General features: G+C 32.2%; 1 protein-coding gene across 2 annotated transcripts in view; it reads right to left on the bottom strand.

Annotated features, from left to right (window-relative positions):
- Positions 1–201: 201 nt before the first annotated feature.
- LOC127723575 (uncharacterized) overlaps positions 202–27516 on the bottom strand; it is a 44065-nt gene continuing 16750 nt past the window's right edge. For both annotated transcript variants that reach the window (XM_052230257.1, XM_052230250.1), the window contains 5 exons: positions 25894–26145; positions 22488–23052; positions 17785–17954; positions 10161–10378; positions 202–5387 (listed from right to left, as the gene is read on the bottom strand). In XM_052230257.1, the coding sequence (XP_052086217.1) occupies positions 5207–5387; positions 10161–10378; positions 17785–17954; positions 22488–23052; positions 25894–26109 (1350 nt within the window). In that variant the 5' untranslated portion in view covers positions 26110–26145 and the 3' untranslated portion in view covers positions 202–5206. The remainder of the gene's footprint in view (positions 5388–10160; positions 10379–17784; positions 17955–22487; positions 23053–25893; positions 26146–27516) is intronic.

Raw genomic sequence — 27516 nt, 5'->3', positions numbered from 1 at the left:
ATATATATATATATATATATATATATATCTAAATAGGTGATTGAGGGTGTAGGTAGGGGTGATTTCTCATTCAATGACAGAAGTGGTTTTTTTTCTCGTCAGGGAAGGAGGAATCACTTAATACCAGTATGTCTTTGGAAATTTATTTGGAAAAATTGACGCAACTTGCCGTTATGGAAAAGGAAAAACTACAATCAATCCTTACTTAAGGATTCTTTATTTGCTACATCAATCGTGGGCGACGTCCTTACATTGGTAGCATTTAACTAGCACATGTATTGTTTTATGTTTCTAAATATACTTTTTTTATATAAGTATATCACAGACGACACAAAGATGAACAACCAGATAAAATTTCTAAACAATTTTATGATACCTATCAATTAATAATGTAAATTTCATTAGGAACTATCATTTGCTTTTTATTTTCATTTTCCTATTACATGTACCTTCTGTTATGTGTTTTTTTTCTCTCTCTACATATAAATACTTTATTGTAACACAGTCAACCATGTTCGTCAAAGTTTCATATAATTATTCGCCAAAACGTAATACTAAAAATAAATTAAGGACTGAAAGTACATATACATAATATTTATGTTATATGAATTTAAGGCGCAATTACTACATAAGTAAGCCGCCTACCAAAACCAATAACAACAACAAGAAATTGATCCAAATGGTGTCAGGACAACTGTATTAAAGACTGTTCTAGAACAGTTTTACTGACCATTCCATACAATTTTACGAGTAATTTAAACTGATCTCAGCCGAATCAGAAATGGAAAGATCATTGGAAGACGCTTTCCGAAAAAGAAAGAAATAAATGTTTAAGTTTAGGTTTACTTTTCTATAGTTATATAGATATTTAAAGCAATAAAAGCATAAAAGATGAACAGAACGTTATTTTAACTTTTAGAAAATGTCCAGAAAGATAAAATCAACTTAACTTTCTCCAAACAAACTTATGCAATGCACTTTATTCATTTTCCGTTTAAGATTTTGAAGAAGATATACTTTTTTGAATGGAATATAGCAACGGCAATTTAAAATCTTCTTATTTCGACGGATCTAATGTTATTAAAGTAATCAGCCCGAATACAACCAATGGAATGGAGACACGGATGTACATTGTGGCACAATATACTGTTCAAATGATTTTAATATATTAATAGTCTCAGTATCACCAATAGCAAATTTTATACATACAGAAAAACGAGGAATTCTGGGTGTATTCCATTATGAAAAAAAAACGTAAGTTTATCACGAAAACGTCCGTAAGTGCTGAGTACAAAATGAATTTTAATGTTGGATGAGCAATCAACTAAATTTAAATGATGCATCCAACAAATTACACAACGAAATTATCCACCAGAGTTAAAATGAAGTGGTAGTAAAACTATAGGTAGTAATACGGCCTTCAACAATCGGAATAAACCATACCGTATAATGATCTATAAAAGGGCCCGACATGAAAAATGAAAACAACACATTATAAATTTCATACCTCCGAAGCGCTTTCCCTAATTTACCTTTATTAGGAACGCTCAAAGCCGAATATTTGATAGCCAAGGATGTATAAGAACTGAAACAGTTGAAAAGCTATAAAATAAAAAAGGACCTAAAATAATACCCAAATCCTTCTAAGGACAACTTTGCGTGAGGAAGTTGAAACCTTAGTTTCTTAATAATTTCAAAATTTAAAGGCGGACAATTTTAGAAAGGTGTGTTATAAATTATGTCAGTACCGAAGTACTGACTACTGAGCAGATGATACCCTCGGGGACTGACAGTCCACCAGCAAAGGTATCTTCCCAGTGTTGTAAAAATGAAAACAACAGGTTTTAAATTTCATGCGTCCGAAGTGCTTTTCTGGATTTTCCTTTATCAGGAACGCTCAAAGCCGAATATTTGAAAGTCAAGAATGTATAAGAACTGAAATTTTTTTTCTCAATATATTAAATAGTCTGTGGTCTAGGAATGTAAATGGAGAAAGAGTTTATAAAATTTCCAATGAACTTTTTCTAATATTTCATTATTTCGAAATCCCCAAATTTCACAGACAGAAAGCAAAACATTTTTTCGGAGTGGTTCATGTTGCTCAGTCTTTTGTTTTCTATGTTGTGTTAAAGAGACTGTTGTTTGTCTATTGGTGGTTTTTCGCATTTTGCTTTCAACCGTGTGAGACCCTCATGGGTAGTAAAGGTCGTTAAACACCCTCTCGTAGTATTATGACTGACTTATAGTGTTTAATGCAATTTTCAGCACTCTTGGCAATATCGTTGCGGCCAGGTTTTCTTCTTGGTGAAGGTAGCCGGAGTACATAGAGAGAATCACCGAACTTCGTTAATGCTAGTTTATTAAAATCGTCGATTGCCTCTGCTATTAGCGGAATTTTTGCAAGATTTTTTTGCATGTTTGTTTGAAATTTTAAGTCAGCCGTGTTTTATGTCTGTCTGTGATGTTTGTTTACACAGCTTTGGCTGCTGGATCCCAATTATTGTCAAGTTAACCTATTATGTTGCTCACCCAATTTTGTCAATATAACGGAATTACAAACAAGTGGAGGGTTAACTGGCTATAAAACCAATTTACCTTGGAGTTCGGTATTTTTATAATACTTTTTAGAACTCACCTCATTGTTGACAGGCTTATGATACCTGTAGATGAATTTCCTAAACCACTTGGCCACCGTGGTCCCCTATGAGACTGTGTATTTAGGATAAACGACTCATACATTGTAGTAACCAATATAGGTTATCACCAACGATATAAGTTCATCTTAAATAAACATCGAATAAAGATCAACACACACAATAGAATTTTCATATGCTGTGAAACTTCTAACTAACAAAAATCAAATATTTAAATTTATTACATAATGCTTCATATGATGTAAACTAGCAATATAGGAATCAACGGAAACTTGAGGTTGTCTACCATATATTGACCTTTTCCCCGATATTGAAACAAATGGACGACCTTAAGGTTGTCAGAAATCTATAACAATCGGAATGATTAAAAGTCCATTAGTAAACATCCCATTTCCTAGCAGTGGCATACCATATGTCCTATCGTATGGCGTTTACAAATTTCATCCATATTCACACAAAAACAGACTTCATTTTAACAAAACCTACACCAAAAGAGTTATAAGGATAAACGACTGAAATCGATACAACATCAGTTTTACGGTCATCATCATGATATGGCTGAATTATACAATATGTGTGTCTCAACTCACTGGTGACATGATTTTGTAAAGCTAAATTTAAGTGTGCGGTATGTTGAAATAGCACCGGTCGTAGCGATGCGTATTTTTTAACAATCGTATGCCACAAAAATGATATTTGTTTTGATCGAAAGGTAGGCGTTCGCCCACAAAGCCTCACCATCTGAATCCTCCACTGTACTGTATGAAATTCGTAGAAAGATCATCACATGGATTTATATATAAGTTTGGGTTGTATATTCATCCTGAAAGCACAAGTTCCTTAAATTGCCATAACATATGGAAACCCAATGTCATGTGTGTAGATGTCAAGAAAGGTTTTACTCAATTGTTACGGAAATTTTATGATGCATGTATGTTAAACAATGTTTCTGCTAAAGTTTATTAAAAAAAGTCGACGGACATCCACATATAGCAAAGATTATATAATAGTTCATTATCTTCTTAAGTGAAACATTTATAAAACGAATGGTCTCCTTTTAATGTTTATTTGTTACAAAGAATTGTCGTATTCGATCCATTTGGACAGCTACATATTTCACGTCATTAGAGACAACAAGCAAACGACATAAATAACAAAACAGTTCTAAATACCAAGATACATTATAAGCTGCAGACAGTTGTACAAGTTGTACTATCGTTTCTTGCTTTCACGCGCAAACGAAAATATAAGCGTGGCTATTCATGCGTTTCAAATTTGATAATGTGATTTGATTGAGGTGATTTGATATTGATCTGGCTCTCATTTGTCGCTATTATGTATGTACTTAACATAAATATGATCTAGTAGGTAGTCTTTTTAAATGTGTATGCACTTCTTTTAATATTAAGAAAAATGAGGCAAGAAGGGGATGTATATTATTCTTCACTAAATTGTAGCTTATATCACGCATTTTTCAACAAAATAAAAGAATAAACAAAAGTTTGGGTTTGTGTAAAATGTCAAAGAAGTGAATGAAAACATGAAATTTAAACAGAATATTATCTGATAGCTATCACATAACATTAATTGTACCAATTCAACTGCACCTTCTGCGTATTTCGACATCTCTTCAGTAATGCTCGAGGCTAAAATATATGATTATTCAAATCTAATTCACAAATGAAAGAACTGATAAAACCAAAAAGGGGAAAAAGATAGCCAAAGCAGGGCAAAGAATCAGAGTTTTTCATGGGGAAGATATATTGTTTCATTTAAGATAATGTCCGAATTTTGAGGATACCTGTAATCAAGTGATGCACGAGGCCAAACTATTTCAGTTGCATTTCAAAAATTGAAGATCTGACGACAGCAAAAAACAAAACAAAAAAGAAAAGTAAAATCAGGGAAAAAAATTAGAGCTTTGCATGAGTGAGAAATATTTCTTTATCTAACCTAATTTCCAAAACTTTGTAACAACCAATTGCAAGCATCAAAAATACATATAAACAAAGCAACATCTGATTTTCATTCCAGTAGCGTACTACTAGCTGCTGGATTAAAGTGCTTCCAGGAAATAAAAGGAAAATATGGCGTCATCGTTTTTGTTATTTTTTTCAAACAAAACAAATAAGGTAAATGTACTTGCATTCCGTCAGAAAGTTTAAGTTCCTGATTTATCTTCCCTTATATGAGGGTGTGGATGGGGGTTTACAGAACAGAGAACAATGGGCAAAAAATATAAAGAATAAAGAAAAATGGACTAAACAAATAAAGAATAGAGAATAATGAGGTGCTTAAAATTAAAGAATACAGTAATAAGGGACTCCCCCACCCTCTCACCACCACCGTTAAGATGAAAACTTCCTATTGAAATAAATGTAAGGGAAAACATATCAACAATAAAAAATAGTTGAATACCAATATACCGAGACAAACATACACTGCAAATATTAATCAAAACGTGTCTACATTAACAGTATGTTCACAACAATCTTTTCGGTGTTTGGTATCAAATAGTTGTTTATCAGTTTAATTCATAAATATGTTATTTATCAAGCAGATATATCACATCTTCTTCTAACGGCGACTACTTTATCATACAGTTCAAACATTATTTTCATCATTTTAGTATCACTATGTTTGGAAAATGTCATACATACATCCGTAGTATTGTTTGAGCTCTTACATTTTCTGTAGTGATACAATATTACATTTTGCGACCGTAGTCTAATCCTGTAACAAAAGAAAATTGTTCTAAATTAAAAAAAAAATAGAGTAATGTAAATGAATAATTGTAATGGAAATTGTATAAATTTTTTAATGTATGAATAAAAAGCTTAGATTGCTTGGGTATGCAGCAAAAAGACCAATAGGACAGTAACAAAACGACACAAAAACCAAGAAAACTAGAGGTTGATATACAACCAGAGACAAATGTGTATGATGTAGCTACATTCCACATTGAAACGAACGTCACTTGTATCAATGCAATTTGTCTGCAAAGTTATAGAAATTTGTTAAACTTCTTCTTATTTCAATAAAATCTTATATATATTGTTGAATATAAAAAGGGAGAAGTGGTATGATTGCCAATGAGACAACTATCCACGAAAGTTCAAATGAAGTTGACATACAATTACAGGCAACCGTACGGCCTTCAACAATGAGAAAAACCCATTAGATGTATAGACGAAGTGATAATATTTATAATTAAAATGTCATTTCACTTTGTATTTTACTAATGAACATAATTTCGCTCAATGAAAATATCAAAAAGCTCAAATTTGTTTTTGTTTTTGTCTGTAAGAAAATCATACTTTTCTCAGACTACCTGGAATCATCCCATTGAACATTTTACGGACAGCATCACGAGTTGGTCGACCGTTGCGGAATACCACAGATGCCGACGGATATGTTCCAATCGTCGTGCCCAAAATTGCGCCCTCCTTTTCCCCTAATGTGACCTACCGAATTAGACTTATCACCGGATTTGTACATACATCGGCGTCACGACGGTTGCAACATGTGGAACAGGATCTGTTAACCCTCCCAGAGCACTTGCTATCACTCCCGGTTTTTGATGGGGTACGTGTTTCCCAGTAGTTGGTAGCACTCCACATTTAGGTGTGTGGTTTTGCATTCTAGTCCCGTTGTATTTTTCAAATATGCAATGAAAATCGATTTTGGATAGCTGAAGATTAATTAAGCCTTTAAAACTGGTTTATATGAACATCAAGATTGTGTAATGTAATATTATTGACTGTTTTCTTTATGAGAGTCTGTATTTTCATATCAATACTAGACATTGGATCAGACATTATTATAATGATCGTTACAACCTGTTTGTCGCACGAACTTTGGGATTCAATTTTACGAAAAATTGAGGCGAAAGACACCCAATTTTTATTTGATCATTTGATAGATTTATGTCAATAGTTTCAGAATATGTATTTCTAAAAGGGTTGCAATTCTAGTTTGATCCAAAGTTTAGGGGAATATGTGACATTTCCATGCTCCTTTTTACAATATTTTATGGTAACCAAATGCAGAATGATGACATGGATACACAAAAAAGGAATTATACTTCACCATTTTAAATGTTGAAAATCAATCTAGGGATGATACTGATTACATACATATGCACATGTAAACACAAACAGTTGGCTTAATGTATTAGAAAGCTAGGAATAGAAGATGATTAAACTTTTTGTGGGTCAGTTTTATTTTATTTCCTAACTGTCGCTACCTTTAGTTTTCTATGTTGTGTTTTCTGTATACTGTTGTTTGTCTCATGATTTTTTTTTTCGTGGCGTTGTCAGTTTATTTCGACTTTTGAGTCGAGTTTGCATATCCCGTTAGTATCTTTCGTCTCTCTTTACGTCTTCCCGCTAAACTTGAGAAAGACAACAGTTGTATACTGATGATCAAATTTTATTAGTCCATTAATAATATACAAATCAAGGTTAACATTCAGAACATGAGGGGTTGCATTCATTTCTTAAGGAGCAAGACCTGGTACGTAAGAGCCTCCTTCTACTAATTCATCCCCGCCATACGAATTCATACTCAGTCAAAATTCTGTAATTGGGCTTAGGACAAAATGGGTAGATTAACCGATCAGACAACTATTCCGGTATCTAAAGCTATAGGTCAGACAACACGTGTCCTAGTGAGTTGAGACACAGACATATCGTACCGTTTTATTAATTCGTGATGGTGACCGTAAGAGTTAATTCTAGTCGTTTTTCCTTTTAACTCTGTTAGAGCAGCTTTTCTGTAAAAAGCACATCCCTGTCAACGAACTCCATTAAGTGTGAATTTTCACAAGCGTAGTGTATTAATTGAGATATGAAGATGACATGCGCTAGGGGGAGCGTATGTTACTGCTGCGAAATGAGAAGTTTACAATTGGAAAGTTGAAAACTTCAATTTTGATATAGGTTTTTGTTTGAAGTCTTTCATGAGAGTATTTAATTGAGGAAGAGATTAAGCTAAACTCATCATTGATTCCAGGATTAAAATTGTATACGCCAGACGCGCGTTTCGTCTACTTAAGACTCATCAGTAACGCTCGAATTAAAACAAAAGCCAAATAAAGTATGTTGTTTAAGAGCATTGAGAACATGGATCAGACATTCTAGTTTTGATAATATTCTTCATTTCAAATCAATTGGAGAACAGAGATTTACAATCTCGAAAATGTTGGTTATTGAGTGAGGACAGCATCTATTATTCTTTAAGAGAAATCAACTTTCTGAGATGTTTTTGTTTTTCGTTTGAGATGGTTCTTTATCAGTTCTGCTTCATACAAGTCAAACAACGAGGTGGTCAGTAGGAATTCACAATTAGCAACCATTTGAATACTGACAGTATGTTAAACTTTCAATCCGCCAAACTCAACAAATATGTTGTCGATTAAAAAGTCCAGCATTTTTATGATATCATTGTCGATGTATTTGGTGTTGGAATCAGTGTGGTTTGTCACAAATTAAGATGACCTTATACAAGGAATTTGTATGTATGATTCCTTTTTTGCTAGGGAAAAATGGAATCGTAGTGTAGATGCGTTTCATGTGTTTATGAAAAACTGTGGATTCACTTATGTTCGTGGGACCCAATTTTATAGGAATAATTAACAATTGTATGTTAATGGTATGTTCGTAAACCGGTGTTTAAGGATAGGACTTGAATGCTTAGAAAACACGATTAACTTAGTCATTTTCTTCTAATGTCTGATTAGGCAACACAAAGAGCTAATAATTTATTAGTTATTGTTTGATGTGGCTTGCCATTATTTATTTTGTTGTTTAATGTCATTAGACTAAGTTAGACTGTCAGTTAATTTGTGTCTATATCAATTCACATTCATATCTTGTTGATGCGAGGATTTTTATAGCATACTATACGTTTTGGGTTGTTCATTGTTGAATGCCTTACGTTGACTTGTTGTTGTTTACATATTTATATAGTTGTATAGTCTTTAGTGGATACATTTCTCATACAACATCTCTATTTTTTTCCATTCACTGCATTTATAAATAACCATTGCATCGAGTATAAGTTTTAAAAACACACTTTCTCAAGATCGTAACGTGCGATATAAAAGGAAGATCTTGGTAATAATCATAGTATTAACAATTGAAGTTCATCAAAAAATTAAAATTTAAGAGAAAATCACAATGCTATCTATTAGATGTTATAAAATATTGCTATGAAGCTCAGAAAGTTAACATTCAATTCGTATTCATGTAACTAATGCATGTGTTATTGCATTTTTTTTAACGAAATGCAATTATATATTACCAAATCAAAACAGGTAAAAATAGAATTATAAAAATAATTATATATTAAACATTGCACTAAACACTTATACCAAACAAATTGAATGAAATGCAAATCCAATTTAACACATACAAACTCATTAAATATACCAGGGTTTTAATCTAAAAAAACCAGATGCCCCTTTACCTACATACGACTCATCAATAGCGCTCGAATCAAATCAGTTGTAAGGCCAAATCATATACGAAATTGATGGAAATTTAATCCGAAATTCCGAAAACGTTGTTCCAAATACAAATAATGCAATATATGCCTGGAGGAAGAAAACCCTTATAGTATCGAGTAATCGAGCAACAAAAATTATACAGAAAATGAACATTTCAATGAAATGTAATGTCAATACAAAAGGGCTGACGTGGGCTGGTGATACCCTCATGAACACAAAAATGTTGAGATGCGATATGTTTGCCATGGACACAATTATCTATCAAAGACAAACAATACAAGGAGCAACTGTGTATCCCCGTACGTCTCTTCAACAATGAGTTTAAGGATGTACACCTCTAAGGAGCCAAAAAATTCTAGAATTAAACTTTTTTTTTAAACTGATTTTTTGGTTTATATGACTGTTAGAAAGTAATTAATGAAGAAAAATCATATGGTGGTGAACTTTTTTTTTTGTTACGGCCATTTGAAAGTACCCCATTTCTATGAATTTCCCAATTTTCATCAATTTTTCCTATTTTTGAGCTATTATCGTGAAAAAAATCACAGTTTCACAATTAAACTTTTTTCTTTCACTAAAGATGAAGTGGACCAATCTGAATAAATTTAACTTAAAAAAAACTATAGATAGGTGTTAATATAAGAAAGTTTTATAAAATTTTGTTGTTTTTTCGTGTCAAATTGACCATGATGTAAATTTGGTAAGTTTGGGATTTTTCTCTTTTTTTTAAGAACAAAAAGCATATTATATCAACTTCTTTGTTATGAATGATTGAAAAAATACATAGTTAAGAATTTTGAAAAGAAAAAATTGATATGGCATGTACATTTTTTTTGGTATAATCATTCCTTTGCACACTTCACCAATTTTCCACTTTTATCACATGTTTTGGAAATAATTCCCGAACGAGATTTCAACGAGACTGAAACATCAGAAGAATACATCCTTATGTTTTATGTGCACAAAATACTTTCAGTGTTTAAGTAAATGAAAAGTACCTTCGATATCCTTTAATTGGCCACACCACATGTGTATCCATGGTAGCAGTTCTGTTAGGCAAATATATATTTTTATATCGATTGAAAAGGGGCTTTGATCTTCTTATGTATTTACTGGTTATTAGAGGTTCGACTCCTGAAACTCCCCAATCTGTTATGAAGAATGATACTCTCATGGTGAAAGCAGCAGCATCCGGAAAAGCTGGTAACAACTCTGACTAAAGACAAATATATATTAAAAGACCAAGAATGACAATAAAATACAATATTGATAGAAATGAATAGCTTTGGTGTTATTAATGTTATTAATTTTATTATCTTGTAAAATTAAATCAAATATCTAAGGAAATGTAAACAAGTCCTGTGTACCACATCAAATATTTTCCGTTTGAATGTCAAATCGTCGAAGCAACTGTGAGTCTAAAGAAGGTTGTATATGTTCCTGTCATAGAGAATTCATATTACTTCGAAATTAACTAATTGATTCACCTTTTAGGGCAAGACATTCGTGTATCTTACTGCGATATATCATTTTAAATGCGAATCAACCTTACAAGTTCTTCGTCTCAATGTTTTTACAAAGAAACCACAAATATTAGTATTTTGTTCTAATAATATTTGGTTTCAACTTACCACTGATCAAATCAACAACACAGTTTCTAATGTGATATTAATGAGGCGGTAAAATTTGAAAATTCAACATTAAATCAATTTCAATAGATTTAGATTGATGCAGGACTATTCCATTACTGGTAAAAGAAATATTCTACCTACTATCTGTATCAATTATCCCTCCATCTTGTCCCCGATTGGGACATCATCGAGTCACGTGATTTTCAGAATAAACCTTCAACCAGAAAGCCCGATTCAACTTTTAGGAATTTTTGGTCCTCAATGCTCTTCAACTTCGTACTTCATTTGGTCTTTTTAACTTTTTTAAATTCGAGCGTGACATGTTCATCACCATCTGCATCAATTTTGAAATCAAAAGAGTTTAAGTTCAACTGGTCATGAAACTATAAACCCCTAGACACAAAATGTATGGCAAGACAATACCACAGTTTTATTCTTAATAGAACAGGATCTTTAATGCCCTTGAAAATTTATATACTAATCAACCAGAGGTCTTCAAGCTCTATAATGTCCTGGGTCTGTAGTCAAGCTGATGGACCTGGCTGAATTATTTCTTGTAACTCAGATGGTGGTAGGTTCTGCTTAGGAAAAAGCTCTATTTCTGTGTATAGTAAATCAACAGGTTGCAGCTCAAAAAGGCCTATGTTAGCTAGAATATATTATTCATCGTCGGATGATATTTCTGTTGGTAGATTCACCAGATATTTACCCAGACTGTCCTGATCAAACATTGCTGATTCGAAAACTTGCTATCAGCAGTTACAGACGATTTTTCTAGTATTAACGTCCGATATTAAAACACCAGCTAGTTTTTCTAACGATCTATTCGACAGCATTTCTTTCTTTGAGTTATTGATATAATATTTATTATTTTGTTGGATTTGTTAAAACAAACTTTATTAATTATGAATAATACTGACCGATATGAAATTTATATCTAATTTAATTATATAGAATTGAATTAAAAATTTCTTTGTAAATATTTGTATCAGTTCGGCGAAGACCATTTCAGAATTTTTCGGGGGAAAAGGGGGGGGGTTAAAAAAATGTTTAATCACTGTATCGGGGGGCTCATGTGGCTAACAAAAACCAATCTAGTAAATGTAAATAAATTCATTATTGGCACCAGACGTATTCAATATAACGCAATGAAATGCCAAAAATTATGGATTTTAGGCTCACTGACAAATCATACTTAATCGTCAGGGATGTTCATTCACTGATATTTCCAACTCTAACAACCACATGTCTTTCGACAATTTTTCAATACAAAAAGAACATCCAACCCCGTCAACTTTCTGCAGACAACTATCTAAACAACTATCTACCCGTAAAACGAAAACAATAATCAAACGTGCATGACCAGCGGGAAATCTACATGGACTAAACTCATTTGCATAATAATGCCAGAATAATTCACATTATATAAGGAGACCAGTTTCTATACAATGAGTTCTAACACTTTAATTAAGTAATTCAAACAATTTATTAAAACATTCAATTTATTTTCTGACTTTTTTATTTCTATAGCGATAGTTTCACAATAACTATATAGAATATTTTTCAGTAACTTTTATTTCATAAAATAAAACACATATATAAAAATGAATTCACAAGCATCACAAGACCACTAAAATTGCCACTTCTACATTACCAATTTAAAAAGATGTTTATATTTGTTTCAGGAGGGAAGTGAGAAAAAATCGTTTGATTTCATTGACAATGAGGGCGGGGGGATTCAACATGGAGTTTAAAAATGTTCCTGTATGTTATTTAAAAAAAAAAATGTTTGGTAATACAAAATGGTTTGTGCCACGCAGAGGAAAAGATCGCTACCTTGAAAAAATTGTCTACTGATTTATAAAACTTTGAGATGATAAAGATGTCACGATTGCGCAGGCTAATACAGCGTAACAATAGATGAAAAACTTGATTGATAGTTGGTTGCTTAACGTCCAGCGGCAAATATTTCATGCATGTTTAGGATGAGAACAAATGCACTAAAAATACACCAGATAGTTCCTGTAATAGAGGAATTAAGATCGGGGAAATGCGGACTGGCGTTGGGAGAGTATAATGGTCTGGTTGAATCCACCATATTCTACATAAGGAAATGCCTGTACCATGCCAGGAATATGACAGTTGTTTTCCATTCGTTTGATGTGTTTGAGCTTGATAAGGGACTTTCCGTTTTGGATTTTCCTTGAAGTTTGGTATTTTTGTTATATTACTTATTGGATAAGGACAGAAAATTTGTCTTTCAATAGGTTCCCTATATTTGTCAAGGGTTTTAGTGCCGATCGGAAGAGGATCTATGTTACCATATTTCTTTTCCCCAGTCAACCTTGGGGTGATGTTGGAAATGAATATTCTGGACTGGTACTAACTGTAAAAAATAACCTTGTCCAAGACAGGATGAAAATGAATATTTTGTCCAACAAAATGCAGGACTTTGCAAGAAATAGTTGTGAACAAAATTGAAAATAATTTTCGCGTAAATAAATAAGCCGTTCTATCAACAGGTGTAAAATGAATGTTCCAACAGCAAATAAAATCTCACCTCACACTGAAAATCAAATGGTCTACTAAGGCTATTTCGATTTAATCATGCTTTTGACTGAGGATTTTTGTAGTTTTTGACATATAAATAGGTAAATAACTTAATTCACAATATCATTGTTATCATTTTTATTCAATATGTAACTTCCTCAATGTGAACACGGCCTACGTTATAATTCATGTCAGTACGGAATCAATGACTACTGAGCTGATGATCTTATAACCGAATTAATATTGAGTAGAGCAGCAAGATGGGTACCACTGCTAGATCAGTAACTGCTTTACCTTCTAGAAAACATTAGTTCAACCAATGTGTATTGTTGGAATTCGTATGTTTGAATCTAGTTTTCAATGTAGTGATTAATTGTGTGATCATTTCTTTTCCGATTTATTTTTATTTTTTCATGGCCTTTCCTCAATCTTTTACTTTTTTAACTGTCTTCTTTGTATTTTCTCACCTACATTTTGTTCCAGTCATGCCCTTAATTGTTTATAACTGGAAACTGAAAACAACATTACTTACCATCGGATAGTCTGCTTGTTAGGAGCAACAAGTAATGGTAGTGGAACATGAAAAGCTCCAAAAACATTAGGGCGTACACCCATTTCAATAATATAATCAAATTCATAACAGTGTTGACGAGACCATTCGTTGGCGAGTTCAATTATCCAATTGACTGGGTCAGATCAGGAAACCGTTTGTCTGTTATGCCCACTTAATACATTGTTTTACAAGGGACATTTAAACGTACGGGGTCGCCAAAGGGTTCTCAACGCCTGAAAACAAGTAACTTTAAAAAAATTCTACAGGCGTATTGATTAACATTAAATATTTTGACATTCTTCACCGATAATCGATAATCAAATTATTTATCATATCGCACTTTCTTTAAACATTAAAATACATTTTCACTAGCTTCAAAAGTAGTAATGAATGTGCTAGCAATAAGCTTTTTCGGACTTCAAAGCGATTTTACAATTGTCGTTTTCTAAAATTTATATTCATTTTTGGCTCTTCGTATCTTTCAACTTTTATCTTGTCTAAAAGTATTTATTTTTGGAACGAATGCATGGTAAACTTTAAATCGTGGTGCAATTAAAAAAACATATATACACTTTTGTACGGTCTTTTTCGTACCTGCAAAATATAGGACAGTAAAAAGATATAAGAAGATGTGGTATGAGTGCCAATGAGACAACTCTCCATCCAAGTAAAGTGCTACATGTATTTGGATCTAGCTTAATACAATTTGCATTTACTTTCTGAAATAGGAATCTTTAAACTCAATATCATAATATAATTAATTGTTGAATAAATTTATTTACCAGAAAACTAGAATTCAAATTAGTTGGACAAACGTTCTATTGACTGACTCAGCATTCGGACTAGGTCTTGAAAATTATTCAGAATGATACATTATAGTTTGATGAATGGGAAACTAGAATTTTTCTCCTAACCACTTTATTTGATAAAAATTCATGCTTGATTGCAGAATCATATTCCTTAGTTTATGATAACGCACATACCACTCATTTGTTCTGAGTGTTCTTTCTTTTTTTTTGGGGGGGGGGGGGATTTGGTTCGTTTCTTATGAATATACACTACAGGAACAATAATTTTTATCTTAGTGTCGTATTTTTTTTTGTCCCAAATCCTAAATTGAAATTAGTTAGTTTTTTCACCTTTTTTCTGAATGATTGAGGACCGCTAAAAAATATATGCATATCCCTCCAAAACAGAAATACATTTAATCATGTCGGATACACTATCATTCATTGCCATACTAACGTTCCCGCTATTATAATTTTTGTTTGTTTGCATAATAAGTAATATGTGTTGCTTAGAGAATTGACCAATCCATTGAATGAAGCTTCATATATAGTTAATGCATATATAGACATTTTACTTGTCCCACTCCTAACGTTGTCTAGTTCCCCCTTTCAAAATCCTGGATCCGCATCTGATTTCCTTATACGGATATGCAATATTTAGCATTCTAATGCTCCCGCCAATACATCTATATAAGAAGATGTATTATGAGTGCCAATGAGACAACTAGCCATCCATGTTAATGTGTACAAAGTAAACAATTATAGGTCAAAGTACGGCCTTCAACACGGAGCCCTGGCTTACACCGAACAGCAAGCTATAAAGGGCTCCATGCATTTATCAGTTTTAGTTTACAAATAATGCATTTTTCTGGGCTATTTAACGACCAATCCACTGAACGGGTTAAAATGCATGAAAGACTACTTTGAGTTAACAGTTGTTTATAACTGCATGACATACAACACAATTTTTAGCACATAGCCGAAAAAATTTGATCTTTATACCTTTTCTTCATTTGTGTTTACATTTATGATACACAATATGTTGTTCTATGCTCAAATTCACGAATAATTACTTCGTTGCTATATATATGAAAAACGTTTTTTAAATACTCGAATCATAGCCACTAATATTATAAATATAAACAAAGAAAATTCACGAAAAAAGCGAAATACCCGAACTACAACCACAAGGATGAACACACAGAATAAATGTATTCGTTTCACGAATTAGAAGCCAATTGACAAAGACATAAAAACTCTAAAGTCATATACGTGATGCATCCAGGTTCCGAAAACGGGAAACGCATGAACTTTTCAGTTATCCAGTAAAACTGGGAAAGCGATTGTCAAATTTCCGCAAAATGGACTAAAAATTGAAAAATAATAGTTTTTTATTTTTGTTAATTTGTTACTTCTTTTGACTTTTGATTTATTCATTCATTTTCAATTTCTGTTTTTGCTACCAATAAACTGTACCGGTTTCCCCTTTACATAAAGCATTATACACTTAGAAAAGTTTTTTTGTCATTCAGCTTTACCTTTAGAAATATACTTAAATAGAGACAATTGAGTAATACTATTGTACTTGAATATCCAAAGCAAACTGGCCGTATGAGTCTTCTAAATGACTGAACGATTCAAATGATGTGCCATACGAAAGACTTTTTTTTCTTTTTCCTGAGCTCTTTTCACAAACAAATCTTATCCATTGAATAAACGGTATGTTATTTTTAAATTTTACCAACGTGGGAGTATTTTTTCCTTTGTAAGACATTTTTTTTTTTGCGAAATAACCCCATAAACTTGTAGATTTTTTTTTAATTAAAATCGCAATGTTTTACATGTAATATATTTTTCTATAATGTAATGATATAAGCTCTGCACATTTATTGTTATTTCAAATGAAACTGTTGGGTGTGATGATAAAAAGAAAGTTTAAAACAAATTTCTTTTAAATTTTGTTGAAAGAAAGTTTAATTCTATGTATCGCAATGCGAAACAAGTGATTTTTGACATCCCCACTGGAGGGCCTCTGACAGACTGTGTGAGCGTCAAATCATTGTTATCGATAGCCGATGACAAACATGTTAAACCAGTTGTTAGCATGACACGGGTTATGTTCTTCTCGTATATTTTATGATGGTATAATACTAAACCCCTAACAGGAGGGATTGTGCCTGATATTCATATGATGAAGACATAATCTTTCAATCAGTTTAATTGAGGTCTGGAGCTGGCATGTCAGTAACTGCTAGTAGTCTGTTGTTATTTATGTATTATTGTCATTTTGTTTTTTTCTTTTGTTTCCTATTCTGACATCGGACTCGGAATTCTCTTAAACTGAGTTTTACTGTGCGTACTGTTGTACGTTTGTTTTTTCTGCATTGGCTAGAGGTATAGGGGGAGGGTTGAGATCTCAAAAAACATGTTTAACCCCGCCGCATTTTTGCGCCTGTCCCAAGTCAGGAGCCTCTGGCCTTTGTTAGTCTTGTATCATTTTTAATTTTAGTTTCTTGTGTATAATTTGGAGTTTAGTATGACGCCCATTATCACTGAACTAGTATACATATTTGTTTAGGGGCCAGCTGAAGGACGCCTCCGGGTTTGCGGGAGTTTCTCGCTGCATTGAAGACCCATTGGTGGCCTGCGGCTGTTGTCTGCTCTATGGTCGGGTTGTTGCCTCTTTGACACATTCCCCATTTCCATTCTCAATTTTAAAGGTAAATGATTCGCTATTATTAAGAACATAAGCATTGTTGTCGTCCACACTTTTACGGGATTGCCTCTATATATATCCTGAAGTATTTTAGAAAACGATACACAACATAAACTCCACTGAAACTATAGCTAAATAAATGTATTCTTTGACTCTGGATATCAGATGATAGATTCTAGAGGCTGGGAATGACACGAAAAGTTCAAGCGTGGGGACAGTAGAACCGGAAGCCATTTAAACAGAGTAGGGGGAACAGAAAGGCGATATAAAGACTATGGTTTATTTGAAACGCCATATGTATGATATTTTGCATATATATATATGCCTATATATTCAAAAAGCTTAAAATTTGGAATCGAGAATTATCGATCTACCGTTATTTACCTTTAGCATTTCTGTGTATATGGAGAAATTTCCATGGACAATGTACTCGTCTACATCTACTACCGCCACATATTCGAATCCTTGTAAAATTTCTTTGCATGAATACACTGCGACCTGTTCATCGTGTGTACTTTGATGGTAATGCCATTTATGCGGTGCGAAACCGCGGTCTAAAAAAGATTTAAACCTTTTCCATTTAATCGGCAATACATTTTGTCAAACTTTGTGTTTGAATGATAAAGATATTATAGCATGCGATAATTGTATAATATTTGTGTAAATACTACGATAACTGTGTAGTCAGTACTTCCCTTTCGTTTGTACTTAAAATCAACATTTATTAAACCCAAATGGCGAAAAAAAACTTAGAAAGTGATTGATTAAAACAGTGGTCTTACTATTCACTAATTTTTGTATGATACACAGTGTGTGATTGTTTCATATTTTCAGTTATATTTAAAAAAAAATGTATTAGATATCACTTATTATGGCATTGAATTCCTACAAAGTTTTACAGTTCACCTCTATTTGTAGATAAAATGACTAATTGTATGATAAATTATTAAAAAAGATATATTTCTTGTGAAGAGGTTACTGCAATAATTGTGCATTATTCAAACTTATAAATTTGTATTGTATCTAGATTAAGATATCACACACATGACTGTTCTTTATATGTTGGGGCAAATAATGATTTGTTTTCATTCTTTGCTAACTATAAAAGCAACGAAATATAAAAACAAATTTAGATAAAAGACCATAAGCAGGAACGCAAATTTATTGCAGCATTTCTTAAATACATTTTAATTCATGAATACTTTGTTACCTTAGTTTACATTTGTTATCAACTTCTTAGCATGTTCAAACTTTGCATAATATTGTGTCCGTGTAAAACGTAAAAGAACGAATGTTGTTAAAGTGTGTATTCCTACATAACTGTAGCTACTTATTATGACCATTTAAACGAAACATCTTCATAACACAAAGTAACGTCATACCACCACTACATTGTTGGCTGCTCTGTCGGCCGGTACGACGCAAACCACAAGACCTCGCTGTTAGTTTCTTATTATAGAAATGAGCGTATTATTCCCATTTTGATATTGTTTTTATTATGAATACTTACAATGTTAAAACATGTTTGCGATTAGATTCAGGTGTTTTATCAGCTTCCAACTGTTAACACCATTTTTTACAAAAGGTTGAAAGAGCGGTTTAATTGACATGACGACATACGGTTGGACGAGGATATTTTGGTCCATTTTTAAGAGTTAAAACCTCTCGATCTTGAAGGATGTTGAAGTCAACTGTAATCTAATGGTCATCGGGATCATATCAAAACTTCCGTGTTCCACAGCCTTATGTTGATGCAGCTTTATTTTCTATACTGACGTCTGATATGACTACTGAAACTAATTTCTGCTGGATTTTGTATATGTATACGAAATAAAAAGGAGTTCTATCTTATCAAAAATAGATGTATAAATTTCTGAATAGCACAGTAATTAAATATACAATCTAGATAAGTTGATAAAATCAATACTTTTATAAATGATTTAACTAAAACAAAATGTGTTTTATGGTCTGCAGGTTAAGCAAATCGCAGGAACAGTCAAAATGACAAAAACAATATTATATCACTCTTGTTGATAATAAAGTAATTTTTTAATTAGTTTTTAACTTAATTTGCAAGATGATTGGTGTTTTCAGATAAAGATAAGAACATCATCTGTGTATTGACTATACGATTTTATATTCGATTACATTTGGTAAGAATATAGTGAGAACTATTCTAACCTTGTCTTTTATCAATAATATTCATGACAGAGAAAGTTCCAGATATGTTTCCTTCAATCCAGGACAGTTGGTAAATTTTACGGAAATCTTCAAATTGTTAATGATATTATCGTTTGTGTTTCTAGACCTTTATAGACGTCTCCGAGTAGCTTAAAGTTTATGAAATTGATACAATATGCTTGTGTTTAACAAATATTAGTGTTGGATTGCTTAGATTTGCATACGCAGTATAAATGTTTTGTGGTCTTTAGAAATTATGTCGAGTATTGAATTGTATTCGATGAACGTTTATTTAAGTTACCGAAAACTATCGATTTCCCTAAACCACGAAAATGTTTTTCATTACAATGAGAAAATACCTAATAGATAAATATTCGGCTTCTGTTTCATAATAATACAAGATGGTCTCAAGTTATAGATTATATGTACTGAAGTTGTGTGTTCCCTTTATTTAGCTATGTGCTATAATATTCCTGTTGGTCGTATAACTCTTGATGTGACTCGATATTCATGCATTCAGACACCGGTTTTTTTCGTTTGGGTGAACCTGGTGCAGTTGGATCCCGTAATGCCATTCGGACGCAATTGGTTTTTACAATGTTGTTTTCATATTATTATCCTTTGTCTTAATATTTTACTTAATTTGTACTTTATCGAGAAAGTGTTTACTTTATACTGTATGAACTACCAACTTTTGTGTTGGTGTCTTAGATGTTGATGTCTTCAGAATCTGTTATGTTGGCGTCTTGGATGTGTTAGATATGTTTGCATGTTTGTTTGAATTGTTTAGTCAGTGTTGTTTGTCTGTGATGTATGTTTATATAGTTTTAGCTGTTGGATCCAAATTATTGTCACATTAACCTGCTTTATAGATATAAGAAGATGTTTTTGAGTGCCAATGAGACAACTCTGTTTGTTTGTGTAGCTCACCCAATTCTTTACTATAACGAAACTATAAACAACTGTCATACTATTAGGAGGTTTAGCTAGATATAAAACCAGGTTGAAACCTCCATTTACTTCGGAAAATTTCTGTAGCAAGTCATGAAGATGACGATTGTTTTCCATTCGTTCCTTTGGTTGCTAAAGTCTCACGTTTGATTTTGTCAGTTTGTATAGACTTCTTCTTTTTTTAATTAACATTGGAGTATATGGTATTTTTGTTATACTTTTTTCTATATTTGAGGATTTGAAAGTGTTTTCTGGTTTTTAAATTGATGTGATTATTTTCAATGCATGTTTAACTTGTACAAAGCATCATTGACGCAGTGAAAGCGCTAAGATATCATAAAGACCTATTGATTACCATTGGAGTTGACATGAAAAAACCTCATGGGGTCAATTGTGCTTAACATGACTACGGAATAAGAATAAGATGTTGAATAATCGAAAATGAGCCATATCCCACAGAGACAAAATACGTAGATATAATCAGGTATAAGACACCGATTGGCCTCAAAAAATGAACAAAACCCATGCCAAACAAACTTGCCAACGGCTTGATTTAATTACAATACGATTATCGCCAGCGCACATCGATAAACACTACATTACAGGCTCCTGACTGTGGATAGAAACATATAGAATGTGGCGAGATTAAACATAGTTGCATGCGCATAACACTACCCTTAACATGGGATAGTGGCATAACATATAGAAAATCAGTTGAAAAAGGCTTGACTTCTTAGATTCACACAAAGCTTAAATATTGAAAAATAATTAATTAAAAAAGACAATAAAAACCAATCTTAGAGTGCTCGCAGTTAATGAAAGCTAATTCAAAGTTAGTTAAAACTAATAAATAAATCAATTTTTCCCGAACTAAAAAATCAATCAGTACACAACCTATAGATTTGGATTTCAGTCGGCATTAAAAGTCTTAGAAAAACATGACATTGTGCAATGCAAAAAGAGTATTGACTAAAAGTAGAAGGTATTAATCACTGTATGGGAAAACATATTTCGTTATGCTTTAATTTATTTGTTACAAAATCAATGTTAGTTACGATGAAAACAATATGCATAGATCTAATTGCAGTGTTAAATTGATAACCTTCTAGAAAAAGTATATTCAAAGTATCGACAAGTTTACATGGATCATATCTAAACTTAAGGGAAATTACCGAGGAAGTGATATCTGGTTTCTAATAAGTTTTCTATAGGGAAGCCAAACTTCCCAACCAAATATTTGTATTTTTCAAAGAATTTGGTATTGGTTTTAAAGAATTGGTGGTAACAAAATTCCTTACTTAATAATTTATCAGTGTTACATAACTTAAGTTCATTGAGATATCAAAAGTCGCTACAGACACGGGCATAGCAAAGTCTGCTTAAACTACAAGCGAACGCATTTGGATATATTTATTTCGTAAGACGGGGTCACAGGAACATGCCCTTCCAAAACGAAAACAACAGTAATGATAGCTAAATAAAAATCATCGCATTGGTCGTAAAGTTGTATGCTGAGCTTTCTGAAATTTAAATATTAAAAGGACAGGTTTGACAAACATTTGATACTTTTTTTCATGTAAAACTTTTAAAAATATTGAAATTACTTATTTAAAATGAAATAATGATAAATGATGTTCGCACAAACGTACTTAGAGGATGTTAGAATCTGCTTACCATTAATTCCGAAGCACTCACGATCACCGTTGCTTATATGAGGTTCATATTGCTCAGTCTTTAGAATTCTTTGTAGTTTTCTGTAGATAATGGATTGGCTTTTTAGAGTTTTTTTTTCATCTTGTTTGGTTTCGACCTATGAACTTTAATCGTCTCTTTGGCATCTTCCGACTTATTTTAGGTATAAAGTTAGAAATAATTAGGGTTTTTTTCTTTACTCACGTTTGCATTTGATCAGTGATTAAATTATATACGTTTATTTTTCACTTTTAAATACATACCAATATTACCAGGCAATTTACAAGGAAATGAAATAAGTATTGCAATGCCTTCTCTCTCATAATATTTTAATACTGCATATGCATCTTCATTTACTTGTTGTAGTGATATCAGTACTGTATCTACACCCATCATTTTTTGATATTCGAACCATTCAATAAGATGCAATGGATTAAGATAGTTATAAGCTATTTTAGCACATATTGCAAATTTGTTTTTCTTGACTGATGCGTATAACACTGGCTGACGAATATGAGAAGAATTACAAAATTCCTTTTTTCCTACCAATTGAATATGCTTCATCTTGAAACTGATATTATGTACAAAACATTGATACTGTCTTGCTTTAAGATCTGCAAACCTTCTTTTTCGAGGGTACGTTTCTTTCACAACAGCTTTTACGCGGTGAACTGATAATTTCTCATCTCCGTAAATACAGCAGTCGAAATTGGAATTCTTGGAGCCATCGAGAACATTTAAAACTACAAATTCTATCAGATTCAAATCTGTTTTTGCTTGTGCTACAGCAGAAATGATATGCACCGTTTCAGAACAAGATTCGATATTCTGAAAAAGAAATAATAAGACTTTTACAAAGACATATATTTTAATACATACTTATTAGACATATGATACAACAGGTCCAGTTAACCAATTTAAAACGCCTGAATACATTTTGACTATTACTTTGACTAATATTTTCCCATGATACATTGATTGAAAAATCACTTTCTGAATGCTTAGACAACTACACGATAAATAAATTAACGCTACGTACTTATTCAATAGGTTAGTAAGAGTTATATACTAACGTATATAGATCAATACGATTTGCTTTAAAACTCGATCTACATTGTTTTACATGCTGATCCTGAAGACCATCGTTGTCAAAGAGCTGTGCTTAAACGTTTTGTAAGTTTTTCGCGTTGTTAGTACATATGCAAATTGTCAACAAGACAAAATACTACATCAGTCATACCATTTTATTTTCTACTTGCACAGTCTTATATATGCTTGTTTTCTTTTTTTCTCATTACTTGTATCAAATTTCAAATTATGTTTGAAAGGGAACGTCTATATGCATTCTTCAAAACATGAGCCAAACCTTTATCAGCTTCCATGATACAAAATTGAAAACAAGAAGTTAGGAATTACTTGCGTCTGAAGAGCTTTTCTGGAATTACCTTCATCAGTCGTTCAAATGTCGCAGCGGAATTTTAGGGTTTTCATCGATTCTGAATGGTTTATAAGAATAAAAACGATTTAATTGGCTGATCTGTCATGCATCTATACCATTAATGAATATGATTACGTTTGAATTTTATTGATGTAAAATTGTTAGAATATCTCATTTCTGTCCATAATAATCTAAAGACTAAGGAAAGTTTACGGTTCGTTTAGTTTTCATTTAACATATATCAGTTATCCTAAGTTTCAACTCCCCACCATGTGATGTTTGTTTGGTGATTTCAGATATCAAATGCAGCATATGCCGTTATTTTATAAATCGACTGAAATCCAGTTGAGTCACGAATGTAATCGGTTTTAACAGTAAAATAGCTTATTTGAGCCAGATTCGGCTCAATTTTTTCCCGGGTTTATGGTTTTCAAGGCTTTTCATCTTCCTTATTGATTTGGCCTTCTTACAGTTAGGATTCTAGTGACATTGAAGAATGTGGTGTAGACGAAACGAGTTTATGGTTTGCAAATTTGTAAGATCGGTATATATTTAATGAGTTTTACAACCACTTGGCCGATGCCACTGCTCGTGGTCGTTTCGTCTCCGAGGGTATCACTATCCTTGTTGTTTGAAATCTTGTGTTAACAATTGTTTTGGAATTTTTGGTTTTCTTTGATATTAAAATTTCTAACTGATATGGGTGTCAAACTGATTTGAGCACCATCAACGAGTCTTGGCTTTGCAAACATGTACACCATTGCTTTTTACCTTGTGATAAAGATGTTGATCACTCAAGTTAAATTGGTTATAACTGAAATATACCAATACTATTCCTTTAGTTTAATAGCTATTGTTATTTATATGGTGCCACATGTGGAGCAGAATCTGCTTACTCTTACGTTTATTGGAATAATTTACTGAACTATGGGTTAATGAATGACAAACTACCATCTATATTTCATTATTCATACCAGAAAGTTATATGTTATTCATTAACAAACTTAAATGTACTTAAAAAGCTTTCAGTAACTGAAACTCTTTAGATTGGTACTCTGTTTATTTTGGCTTTATGTTAGTTTTTATTGAACTTGCCTGAGGGATGATGATGATATATCAAGCCATTTTCAACTGATTTGTGCAGTTTCTTTTTATGTAGTGTTGTTACACCACTGACCATGGTTCGAGGCAGCTGAGCGCACACAATCATATTTAATTAAACACAGACATATTATATATGTACCAGTTCCAAGTAAGAAACTGGTAATTCAGTGGAGGTCGTTGATGTTGTTAGTTATATTTTTTCACAATTCTGGCCTTTGGTTTTTTCTATTAAATTGTGTTAGTTTTTTCAAAGCCTTTAATACTGACTTTACAGTAAGTGATTTTCTCATAGTTAAAGGCCGTATGGTAGCCTATATTTACTTATTTTGTAATATTTGCTTGAAAATCGCGGATAATTATTTTCAATGACTATATTTGGTACTTAAAAATCAATTTTCTTTACCTGGTTGTCAAATTTGTGAGAAAGATAGTGAACATTATATTGCAACTTATTGACTTAGCTAAATTTCCAATATTTAATTAAAAATAGTTAGCATATTTCGTACTATTGTTTCACATATGGAATTTGATAACTCTGTGTATTGTGTAGTTTATAACATAGCATACACATTTCATTTAAAATGTTGAACATGTATTTGTAATAACTAGTGTTTGTACCTCTTAATTTCATCTACCTGAACAGAATGAATACATCTTAAAGAAACTCAGTTAGAACATTAATGTTTTGTCAAAATTTCATTGTACATAATTCATTGGGACATTCAGTAGGAAAGAATTGGTACAACCAAGTTTCAAATGTACATAACCTTACATCAAGTGTACAAGATAAAGATGCTATCAGAAATATGTGATGTGCTTATGATTGTTTGCCCGACGTTCAGTGGTTCTCTCCGGCACTTTGGCTTCCTATATAGCTATGTCAATAAAAAAGGCGGCAACGATATAGCAAAAGTGCTGAAAGTGTGTTAAACCCGAACGATCAATCAATAATCATTTGGGTTTTGCCTTATTTCCTTGATATGGCTGATTGAAAAATATTTCATTAAATCGTATTTTTCCGCCCATAGAAAAATCTTTTATAACAATGTGGAGTATATTTCTGGGAGCCTGTGCGAATCTATGTGTCGAATTAACGTACTCGTTCTAAATAATGACTTGCTATTTACCTTTGATGTTGTTTTGTGAAAAAATAGTCCTGGATGTCCAAAACGTGATGTTCTGCAGAGCTCGCCACACATAATTTGGACCCTTTCTATTTCGTTCATATGATTCACTTTTTGTTTTTTATCGTTCATCATTGTGTTCTTTTTCATGATAAAGAATAGAAGAATAAACGTCAACAGCAAAAGAACTTTTCTATATATTGAATATCTGATCATCATTTAGTTCTTATTTGAGTTTTAATAGCAGCTTGATCTCTGAAAATAGATGAAGACATGCACAAATGAGTATAAAATTAGGTATAAATAACATTATAAACTTTTTAAAAATCCTATCCGACTACGAATATTTACTACCATATTTCGAATGTCAATGTAAACAAGGTACACATCAATGTTCTTTACTGTAAATTCGTTTAAAAAAGCCCACAAAACGATGAAGCGAAATATAGTGACAAAATAACAGGTTGTAGTACTTTGTATACAAATAATTATACATGAAAATACAGATACAAAAATAAGGGTCATGTCTGAAGTGTGTAAGGTTTTAAACAAATATGAAGATGCAGAAGTTCCTTGTCCTCTATCACTCAGGAAAGGGTTTACCAAGTTATAGGTGGCACGGTAGTATTTCCTGGCCCATAAGGGATAATGATAGCCTTTTAAGAATTTTCACCACTTTCTAAACTGCCAAAAATTCTACATTCACAGTTAACTGAAGTACTTTCATTTTACTATTCAGAAATGAATTTGAATATGTATCATGACCGTTTACTTTTTTCTTTAAGAACTTAAGGCCACTAGTGCTTTTAGGTCTTTTGTCGTACAGTGAATACAAAATTTAAAAAAAATTAAAAAAATTCATTTTCATCTTTATGTAAAATTATTTCATATTTTTCTACACCTGATTCATCCCTCAGTTTGGGAAAGTATGTTCAGTTGATACTGAATTTTTTATCCAATCATAATGTTCAGATACATTGACTTAAGTAGGGTACACAAAAGAGCAACCTATATTCTGGAATGCAAATACTTCCGTGCTACCTATAATATCACTGATGATTCACAACTCTTTCGCCCAAGGAAAGCAGAATATCAAGAGAAGTTGGTTGTAGCATCACCTTGTCACACACCAAATCACACTTCAATAGTACTTTTTCCCCGACCGCTTGTATGCATATTAATTGCTCTGAGGTTGAACATTGATATACAATGTATTTTTCCCCCACAATATCAACTAGTCATTTTCCGCAAAAACATCTTATCCGAAGGATTTGGTTAACTTTTATAAAAAGTCAAAATTTTATTAACAAAAATATAACTTATTAACAGAAAATACACGAAAGAACTACTATATATATTCAAATCACTCAAAAATAAATTAACTTATCATAGAAAATGTACATAGTCACATCGAAACTATCAAATTCATTGTGAAGTAAAAAATAATAGGTGGAGCTGATTGACGGATAGGAAATTTCCGTAATTAAAAAAGTTACAAATGATGTTTTTATTTTTGAGTTTTTGACAAAATTGTTTGGAATTTGCCTAACAAAATTTGCATGCCGTATCGCAATAATATATTTTGTCCTCTCAAATGTCAAATACTGTTTTTGAATCATATGTTTT

Source organism: Mytilus californianus, unplaced genomic scaffold (genome assembly GCF_021869535.1).
Source record: "Mytilus californianus isolate M0D057914Y unplaced genomic scaffold, xbMytCali1.0.p SCAF_1, whole genome shotgun sequence".
In the NCBI taxonomy this organism is placed as follows: domain Eukaryota; kingdom Metazoa; phylum Mollusca; class Bivalvia; order Mytilida; family Mytilidae; genus Mytilus; species Mytilus californianus.
Note: the sequence above shows the minus strand (reverse complement) of the source record. Positions and strands in the feature narration are given on the sequence as shown.